We start from the raw sequence: 16,077 nt of genomic DNA on the forward strand, positions 1-16,077 counted from the left end.
TTATTGGCAGAAAAAATATTAATGTAGTAATTGAGAAAAATATGGTCATTTTGAGGGGAGAAGAGGGGGACGAACTGGAAATGTGTGGAGAGAACATTTTGTTTATCTGTTTTTAAAAACATGGAGCGAGATAAAGAATTGATGCTGAAGGCTACATTGGAGATACCCATTAGAAAAGTGAATTAAATCAGGAAGAAAGAAGAATTTAAACCTTCTCAAAAGAGGGCTGTAATGGTATTCTTTTTCTCTTCCTGATTTGTACAGTAGACTCCTGACTTATACGATTTTGACACAATAACGTGAGTCAAAATAGTGATTGGCAGGGAGCTGGGACCCAGGCAGCAGCCTGGCTCCCCTCCTCTTGCAGGAGCCAGGAACCAGATGGCAGCCTGGCCCCTGGCTGCACACCACTAGAAACTGACTAATGCAGCAGTGCTGGTCAGTTTCCCAGCTTCTGGAAGAAGAGGGGAGTTAGGAGCCAGGCTGCTGCCCAGTTCCTGGCTCCCATCCGCTCATGGGGGTAGGGAGCAGGCACAGCCGGGACCAGGGGACTGAAGGTGGCAGGTCCCCTCCCCCACCTGGTCCCTTCTTGCATGAAATTTGTCACAGGTGTGGTTGCTTAGGAACGAAACCTATACGTAAGTCAGGGGTCTACTGTACTTTGTGTCTCAAGTTAGAGGCAGGGCTGTTAGTACCACCACCTATTATTAATATTGCCCAACACTTCAAAAGCCTTAACTTTGCCACACTTTAACAATTAGGTCTTTACATTTTCTGTTTTTGGGGGCTGCCTCTAGTTAAAATTTTCAAATTTGGCATGGTTTTGGCATTTGTGTCAGGGATGTGCTTTGTATTATACCGATGAAAATCTGTGTATATTTGTTAGTTACACACCTTTGACAAATATCAATTCACATTTACTATGTAGAGACTTTTCTGATTTTTTAGCAACTGAAAATGTGAGCAAGTTTGTTCCTCAGAGAGCATACTTGAGTCTTCCTCATTTCTCCAGAGTGAGCATGCTTCCTCACAGCTGGATTTTTTTCTGTTGTGCCTGTTCACAGCAGTTCTGGGCTAGAGTGGGGCCTGTCACTGGTATGAGAACAGAGCCTATATCTTGCGTGTGCCCAATGACCGCTTCTCTCCTTTGCTGGCACCATGACAGCATGAAGAAGGAAGCTGTTATGAATGCAGAGGGAGAAGGAGTTGAACTAGGGAGATAGGGATAGGTTGGAATAAGGAGTCTGACTGATACTTGACTGGGAATTGGGGGAGTGAAACTGGGACCAACTGAACAAATTCTGGGAGCTCGTGTGGGCCTGGGAGTCGCTGGACAATGGGGCAGGAATTAGGAACCAGTGGAAGGGAGGAGATACAGGTTTTACGAAGAGTTGTGATTAAGAACCAATGGGGGAACAAGGGGGACAGATCTGACAAGGAGCTGAGGTGCAGTTGGGGAACTGGGATTGACGGGGCATGGAGCTCAGGACTAGAGAGACACTAGAACTGAGAATGAGAGGAGAGGGAAGATAGATTGGACAAAAAGCCAAGTGAGGGAACTGTGAGCATCTGAGCAAGGAAACGGACATGGAGCTGGGACAGAAAGGGAAGTTTGGGCTTTAGAGAGCCAAGAAGGGGAGACTTGGCTTGATTTAGAAGGGGATTGGGATGAGATGTCTGAGGGGTGGAGTATATTATTTGGCAGTGAACTGTGACAATGATCAAGTTGTGAGGAAGAGACAGGACTGGATCAGGGAATGGTTGCAGTTAAAGGGGCAGAAGAGTCTCCGCCATTTATTGCACTTTTTCTCAACATGTGGTACATGTAGCCTTAGGGGTACACAAGAGAAGTCTGAGGCGTATGTACACTGGAGCCATATGTGGCTCTTGAGCAACAAAATGCTTGGAGCCATGAGACCTCTTTGTATCACTCTGTGCATGTCTCCCTCCCTAGTGCTTGGAGGAGAAGCACATGGCAGAGGCGATGGTGACGGCTGCAGCGACGCCGGCATTTGATTACAGAGGGGGTGGGAGGTGCCTGGCTCTGGAGGAGCCGGGGGGGATTGTGTTAAAGTCAGGGGGTTGGGGGGGCTGGGGCTGCCTGGCTCTGGAGGAGGGGAGGGGTCATTGGGTTGAAGTGGGGAGGTGGCAGTGCCTGGCTTTGGAATAATATGTTTGTAATCTGAAGTAAGTGATAACATTGCTATTTGTACTATTTTAGTTTAGTATTTATCATTATAACTGAAAGGGTTTAAAATGGACCAATTCTTGTGAAAATAAAGAATAAAGCTGCAGATTTGGAAGAAGGGAGTACAGAGGAAACGGTATCAGAAACATTGATTTAATTGTGGACCTCAGCAGTTTGAAACCTAGGTTTGAACATTTGATTTAATCCAAACAAGCTCAAATTTCACATTTAATTATGATTTTTCTTGTAATATCATTGACCAGTGTTCATTGATGTTTGCATAAAAATATATACGTATGCATGAATTAAAAAGCGGACTTATTTTATGTTCATCTAATTTTTTTATTCATCCTCTTTGCACCGTGATAAGTATGCTGGCAAATTTATTGCCTATAGGCAACTTTTTCCAACCAAACAGTTACAATTAATTTGTTTAAACAAGCGTGCTTGCAATGGTAGAAAAAAAATTTGCATGTCTGAAAATTGTGGGTACTGGAGGTACCTTTTTCAAAAAAAAAAAAAAGGTGGGGGGTACTTTATAGAAAAAGGTTGAGAAACACTGCTTTAGAGCACGCTCCCCTCTAGACCCAGAATGGAATCCAGGATTGCTAAATCTCGCCATGTCTCTGCCAGCAAATACTTGTGAAACTAACAGGCATTTTGTGTGTCCATCTCCTTCTAGTCTAGTAAGCAGTTTTGTGTTTGGTGGGCCTAGCATTCTAACCCTGCTGATGATCCAGATAGGGGTCAGTAGGATGCCATGAGATGGAACTATTAAAAAGTTCCCTTTGGTTTTAAAAAAATAAACTAGGAACTTACACATTAAGTATGTTTAAAGAACATTATTATAAAGTTGCAGAATCAAGAGCTCAGAAGTTAGGAAATGCCATAGCTAAGGTTGCTTGTGGAACTTTAATTCAGCCCCTTTTGCCACATGCAATTAAAATTATCATGCGTGATTACATATGCTTGGCACGGACAACTTCTGCCCAAACAACTGATTTGAGAAAGTGATGATAAACTGAAAAAAGATTTTATAATAGGAAGTGTTAAGCAATTTTAGTTGGTAGTGCTAAGAGTCCCACCTATGCTATATAATGTAAAATCATCTATCCCTATATTGCGTATTAAACATATTGAGTGCGTCTACACTAGCCGGCTACTTTGAAGTAGCCGTCACGGTGTTGAAATAGCATGCGTTGTGTCTACACGCGCCGTGTGCTATTTCGACATTGAAATCGATGTTAGGCAGTGAGACGTCGAAATCGCTATTCCCATTCGAAGATGGGAATAGTGCCCTGCTTTGATGTTCAGCGTCGAAGTAGGGTGTGTGTAGATGATCCTCGTCTTGCTACTTCGAAATAGCAGGGTCCTGCATGGCGGCCATCAGCTGAGGGGTTGAGAGATGCTCTGTCCAGCCCCTGCGGGGCTCCATGGTCACCGCGTGCAGCAGCCCTTAGCCTAGGGCTTCTGGCGGCTGCTGCTGCTGCAGCTGGGGGTCCATGCTGCATGCACAGGGTCTGCAACCAGTTGTCGGCTCTGTGGATCTTGTGCTGTGCAGGGCAAGTGTGTCTGGGAGGGGCCCTTTAAGGGAGCAGCTTGGGGCTTTGCTGGCCCCTTATTTCAATGGGGGGAGCGCGCGCGCGTGTGTGTGTGGATGCTCCGCATTTCCTTCTGGGGCAGCTCCTTTCGATGTTCCCTGTCGCTACTTTGACGTTGAACATCGATGGCACCAGCCCTGGAGGACGTGTAGATGATACGTGTCGAAGTAGCCTATTTCGAAGTAGTGTGCTAGTGTAGACATAACCATTGTGATTTTTAAATTACAAAATGGCTGGGGGCTCATCAGTATAGTATGTTTCCAGGGTGTTGTGCTGTTGAGTTTTTATGTGGCTGCAGTGTTTGAGTGTCACCTGTTTGGTTGCCTTTCCTCAAACAGAGTTCTATTTAATGTATTCGATCATTACTTTGCTCATAAAAATGAATTGGGAGTATAGTGGAGAGGATATTCAGGTGTTCCTGCATCATGTTCATGTAGTCGTGATAGGATTAATTTAAGACTAAGTAATTTCCTGAGCCTCTAAAACTAGGAAGTGAAACAGAATCCATTGAAAAGAAACACGAGCCAGTGCCTGATAACAGAACTGTGGGATCTGTTCGCATGTATAAAAAACTGTCACTTGCCTGTTTTTGGTTTTTTGTTTGTTTTTAAAGTCTCAAAATAAAGAGGGGCTGGGAACCTAAGAATGGCTATACTGGGTGAGACTTAAGAGACAATACTGGGCTAGAAGGACCTTAACGGTGGCCAATGCCAGGTACCCCAGAAAGAATGAACAGAACAGGTAATTGTCAAGTCATCTCATCCCTCGTTGCCCATTCTCAGCTTCTAGCAAACAGAAGATAGAGACACTATCCCTGCCCATCCTGGCTGATATCCATTGGTTGATCTATCCTCCATGAATTTGTCTAGCTCTTTCTAGAACTGTGGCCTTCACAACATCCTCTGGCATGAGAGGTAGTACAGTTGTTTCATGACAAGGGATACAAGTTAATTGTGCATTCATTGTGAAACCTTTGGGGCAGTCTGTTTTGTACAATGCTGGGTATGTTGTCAGTGCTTAAGTATTTGGCATAAAAAGCCTGACTGGTGTGTAGTTTCTTATATAGCACAAACCACCATGGATTTGTGCAGAGCAAGAATTATAACCACACCAGTTACAGAATGGAAAGTCCATTTTTGAGTTAAGCAGTGGGGCTGTTTGGAACCACACTATACATTAGGTCAGCTTTACACTTAATGACAAACTTTATTTCTGGTCAGTTTGAATTACTGCTGAGACTGCCAGAATGAGTTTGCCAGCTGTTGTTTTCATTAAATTTAAAAGTTCTTGATTTCAGAAGGTTTGGCCATGATTTTGAAAACTAATCCATTAAAAAAATTAGCCTTGGCATGAACTATCATACTTGAAAATCCTGTTGGAAACCTCATAGCTTTTTTTTTCTTTCTAGAAGAAGGCCATATATCAGTTTTAGTGTTACTCATCAAAGGTAGTTACTGTACATTAGAGTGTGACTGTTTCCAAAGGCAAACTTTTTCTTTCCTTGGGGAGACAGGTTGGCAGAGACTATACAGTGTTCTTAGGGATATGCTGAAAGTTTGTGGATCAGCGTCGTTCATCCTTGATAAATTATGACATAAGGAAATAATAGGTGGGACTGATAGCACTGCTTATTAAGGGGACCACATACTTCCCATTATTTAAAAAAAAATGTTTTCAATTGTTTATAACTATGCCAAACTTCAACCAGAGTACTTCATCTATGAAGTGTTATATTGCTCAAATCATAGTTCCCAAGGCTTCAAGTCAATTACAGCTTTGAGTTGCGTTTCTGTAAATGAGACTTCAGGGTCTCAAACCACACACCAGGACATTGAGGAACACACTGTAAACAGTTTTAAGTATTGCACAGTATTGCCTAGGAACTCTGGCAGAGTTAACAATAGAAGCCAGATTCCGATGGCGGAATTCAGCTACTTTGCCCATGAGATCATCCTTTATCTTTCTGCAGTCTCCTACTTCATTCACTGAAGGCCTTCTGAGTTTTACAACCAATGAGGTAGGGGCTCTACAGACAAGTTTCCGTCACTATTCAGCCCTCAGTCATCTACGGAGTAGGTTATCCTATACACTGGAGTCCTAAAAATTTTGGGGCATGCTTCCCTAAGGAGACGTGGAGGAACATTTGTGTGTGTGCACGTGTTGGGGGAGCGCTGCCCAAGTTTGCTCCCAGCCCTGGCCCCAGCTGCTGGTCCAGTGCCCTGGATCTCCCTAGCCCTGTCGGGGGAGCGCTGCCCAAGTTTGCTCCCAGCCCTGGCCCCAGCTGCTGGTCCAGTGCCCTGGATCTCCCTAGCCCTGTCCATGACCCACTGTGCCTGGAGCCATGGCCTGGATAGAGACAGGAGGGGCCCTGACCCTGAAAAGTTTGGAACTGCTAAAGTATGTTGAATGAGAGGTACTATGGAAAGAATAGTATATGACTGTGTAATTAAGCCTGCATGCATCTGAGCAGGAAGGCTGTATTAAGGTCACACAAAAGCCCTTTATTTTGGCATTTCCTAGGATTTGAGCTCTTGATTTTACAATCTTAACATTTTTAACATATATTTTTGTATGAGTGTATACATGTGTTATACTACAGAGCATCCCAGTTCTTACCATTTTGGCCTTTTACGTATACATTGGGGACTGGGTTCACATTTTTTTGAAGTAATAGGTACTCTTTTTTTCATCACAAGGACCAACATTCAGTTGGAAGATGAGAGAGCAATTTTTACACTTCAGCCAAGTGATTCAACAACAAGAGAACACTGGTCCAATCTTCCAGAAGTTAATCTGCTTAGAATTTCAGATGTTCTAAATTAGGTGCATTTTATAACGCAGTTGCTTTAATTATATTCTGAATGCTGTATTCTGTGAATTTCATATACATAAACTGGAAATATCTGAAAAATTGTATTAAATTAGCCACCATCATTCTGTAATTTAAGTGGTATTTGGCACTGTTGTGGCACAAACATTTGAGTACGAACCTCCAGTTCTTGTATTACTTCTGAATACAACTGTTTGTTCATTTTAAAACTTTGAATGCCATTTTATTCTTATGGCACCAGGAGTGGAAATCTCTTACTGAATCACTTGTTGCTCCTCCTAACTTAAAAAGACCATTGAGTGAAATGGTTTTCATTAAACAAGTCAGTCAAGCTGTTCAGTGCAGTAAAGCAGAGAATCAACCCTACCCTAGGTCTTTCACCCTCACTTCCTTATTAATATATTGCTTTCTTTCTGCCTTTTATAGTTTCAGCAACAGCGGAATGCTACAGTTAGATCTTTGAGGACCTTGAGGATTTTTATTCATGCCTATTAAAAAGCCATATTTTTCAATAGTTCAGTTTCCATAACTGTTCTGGGATCTTGCGCGTCAGCATGTTATTTCCTGGGATGATCCTTGAATGTTTTGCAGCGCATGCGTATACAATAAACTTTCATATTCAGCATTCTGTTATCCAGAACTCTCAAATAACTGGCATTTTAACCATAAGTAAATTTTTAGTTATGTTTTCAGTAAATACGGTATAGTGGAAGTAAGTACAAATAAATACAGCGAATATAGTGTAAGTTTACAGTGTACAGTACTACTGTTGTAGTAGTATAAAGTACTCTGCATACATTTTTGTTTTTCTTAATATCTAATCTTGTTTGTTTTTAGTGTTATGCATTGCTAGGTATACCTCTCTTATCCAGAATATTTAAATATCTGGCAATCTCCTGGTCTGAGGTTGGTGGATATGAAAGAGTTTATTGTAGATTGGTTGTAACCTTTCTTTGCCAAGGGTCCATTGCTCCTAGTAGCCAGCTCAATTGCAGTTAAACTTAATTTAAAACGATGCAGGAGATTGCTCTGCGCAAAACGAACAGTTTTCTTGGAGAAAATTGATAATTCAGTTCTAGTACTTGGACATAAAATATCTTCGCTAGTTAAGGACCTCCCTTTAATAAGGGAAGTAAAGTTTGCTTTCCCCCACACACCCCTTGCAGTTTTCATTCATAGTTTAGTCAGATGAATTATGGTAGAAGATGAATTTCCTAATCAGTGTAATGCATGTATTAAACTACAAATAATCAAATAACTAAATTTGTACACTCCTAAGTAGGATTAAAAAGAAGTAGTGGGGAGGAAAATAAGTTGGAAACTAAGAACATGGAATTTATGAACATAAACTCACTGTTAATTGTCCAATTACACCTGAGACCCTTTGTGAGAGTGCTGAAGCTAGGCAGAACAGATTAACCGGTAAAAAAGGAAATATTAACAAAAATCATTAAATAGATTAAGCACTTTAAATTTATCATGTTAGTTTACTAAACTTAATTTTAAGTAAAGTAAAATATCGATTTATGCCCAAAACATAAGGTTTCAACATTATTTATGGCAGGGATGGAGAACTTTTTTGGGTGAGGAGGGGGAAATCACTGATCCACCAAAAAAATCAATGGGGGGGCCACATAAAGGCGAGAAGCAAAAAAAAACAACACACCACAGCCCCTCACTGATGCGTCCCCTGACTGAGGCACTTTCCTCCCCTCGTGCTCTCACCCAATGGGAGCAGGAGGGAAGGGAACGCTGAGGTTCAGGGTTCTCAGTTCAAACAATTTCTTTCTAAACTTGGTGACTCCACCCAATATAATAGGGGGGTTTGGCCATAGGAGGGAGACCACGTGAGGGAGAATGGGGAGTGTTTACCTGGCTCTGTGCTCCCCACTGCTCCTAGGTGCTACCCTCTGCTGCTCCCATTGACCCTGATTCCAACCAATGGGAGCAGTTTCCTGTGCTGCCATTTCCCCCATCCAGGGGGAGAAGGAGCAGTGGTGCACAGACCTGCTTCTTTCCCCCCCCCCCATGGTCTGGATCCAGCCTGCAAGGCTTGGAGATGCTTCTCCCTCCCCCTTGTCTGAAGCTAGAATACCAGTGTGGACTCCTTGATGTGGGGTGGGGGATGAGGTGTCCCGAGTGTGTGGCCCTCCTATCAGGCGATCTGGTCCATGGACCACCCTTTGAAAACCACGGGCCTAGACTCTAGACACTGGCTAGAGTATCTACATGGAGGAGTTCACTTCCCTTTTCCACTTCCATGCCATCTGAACCTTAGGGCACTCAAAAGACTAGTAGATATGCCTTGTAGAAGTGAAGGTGAGCTACGTGGTGTGAACTCCTGTTGACTTGGGTGAGGAAAGCTCATTAGGATTATTGTTGTCATTCTTCTGTGTTTCTTATGATTGTACATATCTGGACTGTGAAATAGGCACTCCTTTTAAATCTAAGGGCTTGTTCATACTGCTGCTTTACTGCAGCTGTAATTAGTTTCTCAGGGGTTGTGGGCCCCCTCCCACTGAGCACAGCAAGTTACAGTGCTGTAAGGCACCAGTATGAACAGACCTCCAAAGAGGTGATTTACCTATGGGGGTGAGAGAAGTCTCTGATTAGCTTTGCAGCCGCAACTGCACTCTTATCACACGAGTGTAAACAAAGCCTAAAGAAATGTTGCGTTTCTGGTGACTATTGTTTTACTTGAATTGCCTGGTAACTAAATTCTGTTGAATGACTTTAATTCTACCATATAGGTATGTTGATCTTTACCAATTCCTTCAATGTGGCTTTTTCCCCTTTTCATACAGTCCTCAAGAGACAGAGTTTGTACAGTAACCCTTTCAGTGCGGTCAGTTACACAAGCCCTTATAGTCCAAATGCTAGTAGTCCTTACAGCAGTGGTTTCAACTCACCTTCCTCAACACCAGTGAAACTTCCGTTAGTGAAACAGCTTGTATTTCCTGGCAGCTCAGGTAAGTTTCTGGTTTAAAAATGTCATGAGTTGTGGGTTGGACTGCAAGGAGTTAAATTGTATGTGGATTTAAAAAAAAACTATAGTAACAACATGAATTCCAGTAGGAAGTCTGCACCATATACAAGCTGCTAACGTTGTAGGAAAAGCATTTGGCCAGCTTATTTTGACATGAAGTATATTTATGCTGTTTCTCTCTGGATATGTGCCAGTCAAGTATACTTTTACATGGACAAATGTTTCATATAACTTGATTATAAGGCTATGAGGCATACTGCATTTATTGACGGGTTGGTGTAGCTTTTTGGAATGTAAATCATAATCTGCACTTGTGTATGGCTGCAAAACCTACATCTTCTCTTAATGCACTGAAGCACTGTTAAAGCCAGCATCAGTGCAAGTGATGTCGAATCTTGTGGTGCCACCAACCATATAATCTTAAAATGGAAGGTGTGTGTGTGCGCAAGAATCAATGGTATGCCTTGAAACTCTGCAGTGACACAACATTTGGCCATGTTTTTTACCTTTATCTTTGTCCTTTTGACTGTCTGTTTCTCTGGAACATCAGCAGATACATTGGGAAGGCCTCAGAAACTTGGAGGCATCTGCAGACCTCTTGTAGGATAGGGAAGGCATCAGAAATATGAAAAACTTTCTAGCAGTCTCTAATTCTGCAAATGTTAATTTAATAAAACAGCTTTAAACAAATAGTATTGGTTATTGGGTGTATTTAAAAAACATTTTTAACTGAAGTTACATAAGTATTAAATTCCAATTACATATTTAAGGTTGTAACTAAACACACTGTATATACAGTCATCCAATGGCTCAACAAATCACTTGAAGCTTATCTCTTGAAGTTTATAAATTCAGAGCTTCTAAGGCCAGCAAGAACTTCTGTAATAATGTAGTATGATCTCTTGTATAAAACAGGCCTAGGATTTCCCTAAAATAAATCTTGCTTAGAGTTTTCTTTTGGAAAACATCCAATCTTTTGGAGAATTCATGACAATGATTGAAAATGGTTTGTGATTTAATTTCTGTGCCTACTCCAATCATTTGAAAAAGTGGGTCTACCCATGAAGGCTCATGACCTAATAAATCTGTTCTTAATGTGCTACAGGAATGCTTGTTGTTTGTGAAGCTACAGACTAACATAGCTATCCTCCTGAGATGCAATACACTGCAGTATATCTTCTGTGTTGTATTTTAATTTCTTTATTCTTTTGCAGGTCATTTTAAATGTTCAGCAGATAGAAATCCTCCACTAAGCCCCCAGTCCTCTATAGACAGTGAATTAAGTGCTTCAGAAATGGATGAAGATTCTATTGGATCAAATTACAAGCTAAATGATGTCACAGATGTGCAAATTCTAGCTCGGATGCAGGAGGAAAGTAAGTGCTTTGCATGCTGAAAGACAAACATTCTTTTGATTATAATTCCATTAAACTTCAGCTGCAGACATTTTACACTTTCTGATGCAGCAGCAGGGGAAAGAATGGCAAGAGGAGCAGGAACTGCTGAGACTGGTCAAATAGATGGCCCTAATAGCAAAGTTAGAGCAGTGACCTACTCCATGGGAAAAGCAGTTTTGAAATGGTCCCCCAAACTTGTACTTTGGGCCAGAAACCCTTAAAAAAGGTGAGACAGACATTGCACTCAAGTTCTTGGGGGAACATAAGAACAGCCATACTGGGTCAGACCAAAGGTCCATCTAGCCCAGTATAATGTCTTCCGACAGAGGCCAATGCTTAATACTCCAGAGGGATGAACAGAACAGGTAATTGGGAAAGCGATCCCTGTCCTGACATCCATTTCCAACGTCTGATAAGAGGATAGGGAAACCATTCCTGCCTAACTGGCTAATATCCATTGATGGACCTAACCTCCATGAATTTATCTAGTTCTTTTTTTGAACCCTGTCAAAGTCTTGGTCTTTTCAACCTCTTCTGGCAAGGAGTTCCACAGGCCTACTATGTGCTGTGTGAAGGAAGTTTTCCTTTTGTTAATTTTAAACCTGCTACCCATTAATTTCATTTGGTGACTCCTAGTTCTTTTGTTATGGGAACAAAGTAGCTTTTCCTTCGTCACTTTTTTCACACTAGTCATGATTTTATATACCTCTATCCTATCCCCTCTTAGTCTCCTTTTTTCTAAGATGAAAAGTCCCAGTCTTTTTTAATCTTTCTTCATATAGCACCTGTTTCAAACCCCTAATAATTTTCCAAATGCCCATATATATATTTTTAAAATGAGGCAACTATATCTGTACACACATTCAAGAAGTGGGTGTACCATGGATTTATACAGAGCAAATAAGACATGTTCTGTCTTTTTCTTTATCCTTTTTAATGATTGCTAGCATTGTTTGCCTTTTTCACTGCTGCAGCACATTAAGTGGATGTTTTCAGAGAACTATCCACAGTGAATCCAAGATCTCTTTCCTGCTGAGTTGTAGTTAACTTAGTCTCCATTTTGTATGTATAGTTGGGATTATTTTTTCCAATATGCTTTACTTTACATTTATCAACGTTAAAATTCATTTGCCATTTTGTTGCCCATTCATTTAGTTTTGTGAGATCTTGTTGAAGCTTTTCAGTCTATTTTGTTCTTGTCTATTTTGACCACTTTAGTATCAGCAAATTTTGCCACCTCACTGTTTACCCCTTTGTTCAGATCATTTATAAATAGGATGAATAGGATTGGTCCCAGGACAAACCCTTAGGGAACATCACTAGTTATCTCTCTCCATTCTGAAAACTTACATTTATTCCTACCCTTTGTTTCCTGTCTTTTTTAACTAGTTTTCAGTCCACGAGAGGACCTTCCCTCTTATTCCATGACAACTTATTTTACTTAAGAGCCTTTGGTCAGGGACCTTATCAAAGGCTTTTTGGAAGTCTAAGTACATGATATCCACTGGATCCCTCTTGTCCACATGCTTATTGACCCCTCAAAGAAATCTAGTGAAGCATGATTTCCTTTTAAACAAACCATGTCAGCTTTTCCCCAGCAAGTTGTGTTCATCTGCATGTCTGACAGTTTTATTCTTCCTTTAATATAGTTTCAACTAATTTGCCCAGTACTGACATTAGGCATACTGATCTGTAATTGCCAGGATCACCTCTAGAGCCCTTTTTAAATACTGGAGTCACATTAGCTACCTTCCAGTCAGTAGGTACAGAACCTGATTTAAAGGATAAATTACAAACCACAGTTAACAGTTTTGCAACTTCACATCTGAGTTCTTTCAGAACTCCTGGGTGAATGCCCATCTGGTCCCAGTGATTCGTTACTATTAAGTTTATCAATTTGTTGTTCTTTGGGGGTCCCATGAGTGCTCCACCTAGGTGTGTCAGCTCCGCTGCACCCACGGGTTGAAGATCTTTGTGTAGCAGTGTCCTTTGGCCTCCCGCACACACATGCAGGGTTCAGGCACAAGAGCCTGTCACAGCTACTCCACACGTGCAGGCAGGCTGTCACCTCCAGTTCTTCTCTGATTGCCACTGGCTTCGGTCACAGATCTCCCTCTCTCTTCCTGAGCCACCGCAGACCTGAAAAAACAAAACAAAAAAAAAAACCAACCAAAATTGTTTTTTATTTGAACTATCAACTATGCATTAGTTAAGAAAAAAGACCAGACTATGGGGAAAGCTGCTGACATGGGTTTTCCCCAAGTGGCTTCAGCCACTCGGCTGGCTCAGTTACAGATGGCAGCCAACTTCATTACTCACTCATGCCTGGTTTCCCAGGCTTCAAGAAGTGTTCTACTTGTGGCCTCTCCATGCCAATATCAAATGGCTACTTATTTTGCATATGTCTAGGTCAGCACCGTAAAACTGAGAGCTGCTCATTCCGTAAAAAGGCCTCTAAACAATCCAGCAGAGCAAGACAGTACCAGCTCTGCGTCTAGCTAATGGAACAGGCCCTGACACCCAGGGACTAGATGAACTCTCTCTCTCTCCCTCCCTCCCCTTTTTCCTTCCTCCACCAAGACATAATCCTCAGGGGGCTGTTTACTCACAGAGGACTTCAGCTTGGACAAGTCCGACACAAAAGGGGAAATCCCCCAGAGGCAGGAAAAGGTCTCATTCCTCGTCAGGTCTGTTTCTCTGAGTGCACTCAGGACCGCCTCCAAACAATGTGCTGCTGCCTGCCCCGCATCTAAGGGGGCAGCCTCGGTGTCCTCATCAAAAAGGCAACAGAAGGAGAGGGATCAACCCTCCTCAGCCAAAGCGGTGAGGCTTTTTGATAATGCCACTGTCATGGCTCAGCAGAAAAGACTGGTGGTGAGCATACAGGCTTCTGCTTTTACTGCTTCAGCACCAGCAGGGGAAAGTGCTGACAAACCGGCACTGGGGAAGCATACAGAAAAGATTGCACCACCTGCGCTGACTCCCCTCCCTGTGGTATCGATGGCGCAGGGGCCTCTGGTACTGAGGCCTGCCTCCATTCATGCCATGCACAAAAGCTGAGAAGTTATTTGTTGCTTCAGCTCCACGCACACCTCAGTTGAGTGACAGCTCTATGCATAGCCCGAGGCTGTCATCTCCACACACCCCAACCACAAATTTAACAGGGTCCTCAGATTCAGAGTATAATGTCACCTCAGAAATTACCAAAGAAGCACTCTATGCTTCTGCAAACGCAACAATGGCAGCCTCACTGGGCTGCCCCACTTTTGCCACCCATTTGGCCTTACTGTGGCCTGTGGGCAGCATTCCAATATCAGCCTCTCCCACTCCGATGCCTAGGGACAGACCACAATATACCAGTATACTATCTTCCATCAAGTCAGACTTCTCCGACATAGAAGACTACGGCTGTCAGTTTAAGGGGAAAGACAGATCGTGTCTCTCTCCTTCACCATCTTTGACATCCTTAGTAGTTCAGCATTCCATCTCACCCAATGACTCCAGAACCTTCCAGGATCTTTTTAGGGGGGTCTCAGACTTGAGAGATCCCTCTCAACTTTGAAAGATACTAAACACAAACTGACAGACATTCTCCATATGTCCACACAACAGACTGGCAATGAATGAAGCCTATCAACGAAGCACTGTTGGATCCAGCTAAGATCCTCTGGAACACTCTGACCTCTGTCACACTGATGTCAAAGAGGTTGGAAGCGCAAGTACTATTGTAGTTACAAATATAAACCACCTTCATTTAATAACCCAATATGACAGTTGACCACATCAAAAACAGCCTAGAAGGAGACAGGCATCAAGCCTGCCTCTGACCCAGCAGGCCCCGGCCTGCCAGTCATTTTGAAGTTTTGGTCAGGAATCAGATGCCCCCCTTAAATCACGGGCCCCAGACAGAGCTGCACACCATCTTTGGCGCAAGGCTAGCAGCACTCTGCCCTGCTTGGTGAGCCATCATGACTGATCACTGGGTCTTGGAAATTGTACAAACCGGTTATGAGTCCATTCATCTCCAAACCCCCATTCCCCGTCCCTTTTCAGAGACCCTTCTCACAAGACTGTGCTGCTGTAAGAAGCACAATGCCTTCTATGGCTAGGGGCCATAGAAGAAGTACCTATTGTGCACAGGGGAGAGGGATTCTACTCCTGATATTTCCTTACACAGTAGAAGACGGGGTTGGAGACCCATACTACACCTCAGGAACAATTAAAAAAGGGATAGAAAATAAGATGAAGAATATCTTACTTCCCCTATATAAAACTATGGTATGCCCACATCTTGAGTACTGCATGCAGATGTGGTCTCCTCACCTCAAAAAAGATATATTGGCATTAGAAAAGGTTCAGAAAAGGGCAACTAAAATGATTAAGGGTTTGGAACGGGTCCCATATGAGGAGAGGCTAGAGAGACTGGGACTTTTCAGTCTAGAAAAGAGGAGACTGAGGGGCGATATATAGAGGTATATAAAATCATGAATGGTGTGGAGAAAGTGAATACAGAAAAGTTATGTACTTGTTCCCATAATATAAGAACTAGAGGACACCAAATGAAATTTATTGGTAGCAGGTTCAAAACTAATAAGAGAGTCTTTCTTCACACAGCGCACAGTCAACCTGTGGAACTCCTTACCAGAGGATGCTGTGAAGGCCAGGACTCTAACAGAATTTAAAAAAGAGCTTGATAAATATTTGGAGGTTAGATCCATAGATGGCTATTAGCGAGAGGAAAGGTATGGTGACTAGCCTTTTGTTGAAGGCGGGGATGGATGGCAGGAGACAAATCACTTGATCATTGTCTTCAGTTCACCTCCTCTTGGGCACCTGGCATTGGCTACTGTCGGCAGACAGGATACTGGGCTAGATGGACCTTTGGTCTAACCCAGTGTGGCCGTTCTTATATTTAACCTGAACTGGCACATGCTTTGTCAAAGATTCAAGATGGTGATCCTAGGGTCATCCCTGCCCTACAAAAAGGGGAGTAGCTGTCCACACTCGACCTCCAAGATGCATACTTTCATATAGCTATCCACTCTTTGCACAGGACATATCTCAGATTCATCATA

At 42.6% G+C, this 16,077-nt stretch overlaps 1 protein-coding gene across 2 annotated transcripts in view; it reads left to right on the forward strand.

The window, feature by feature from the left end:
* Positions 1-16,077, forward strand: part of SLAIN2 (SLAIN motif family member 2) — a 71,506-nt gene that overhangs the window by 23,377 nt on the left and 32,052 nt on the right. For both annotated transcript variants that reach the window (XM_074992736.1, XM_074992737.1), the window contains exons 3-4: positions 9,424-9,588; positions 10,820-10,981. In XM_074992736.1, coding sequence (XP_074848837.1) covers positions 9,424-9,588; positions 10,820-10,981 — 327 coding nt within the window. The remainder of the gene's footprint in view (positions 1-9,423; positions 9,589-10,819; positions 10,982-16,077) is intronic.

Source organism: Carettochelys insculpta, chromosome 4 (genome assembly GCF_033958435.1).
Source record: "Carettochelys insculpta isolate YL-2023 chromosome 4, ASM3395843v1, whole genome shotgun sequence".
NCBI lineage: Eukaryota > Metazoa > Chordata > Testudines > Carettochelyidae > Carettochelys > Carettochelys insculpta.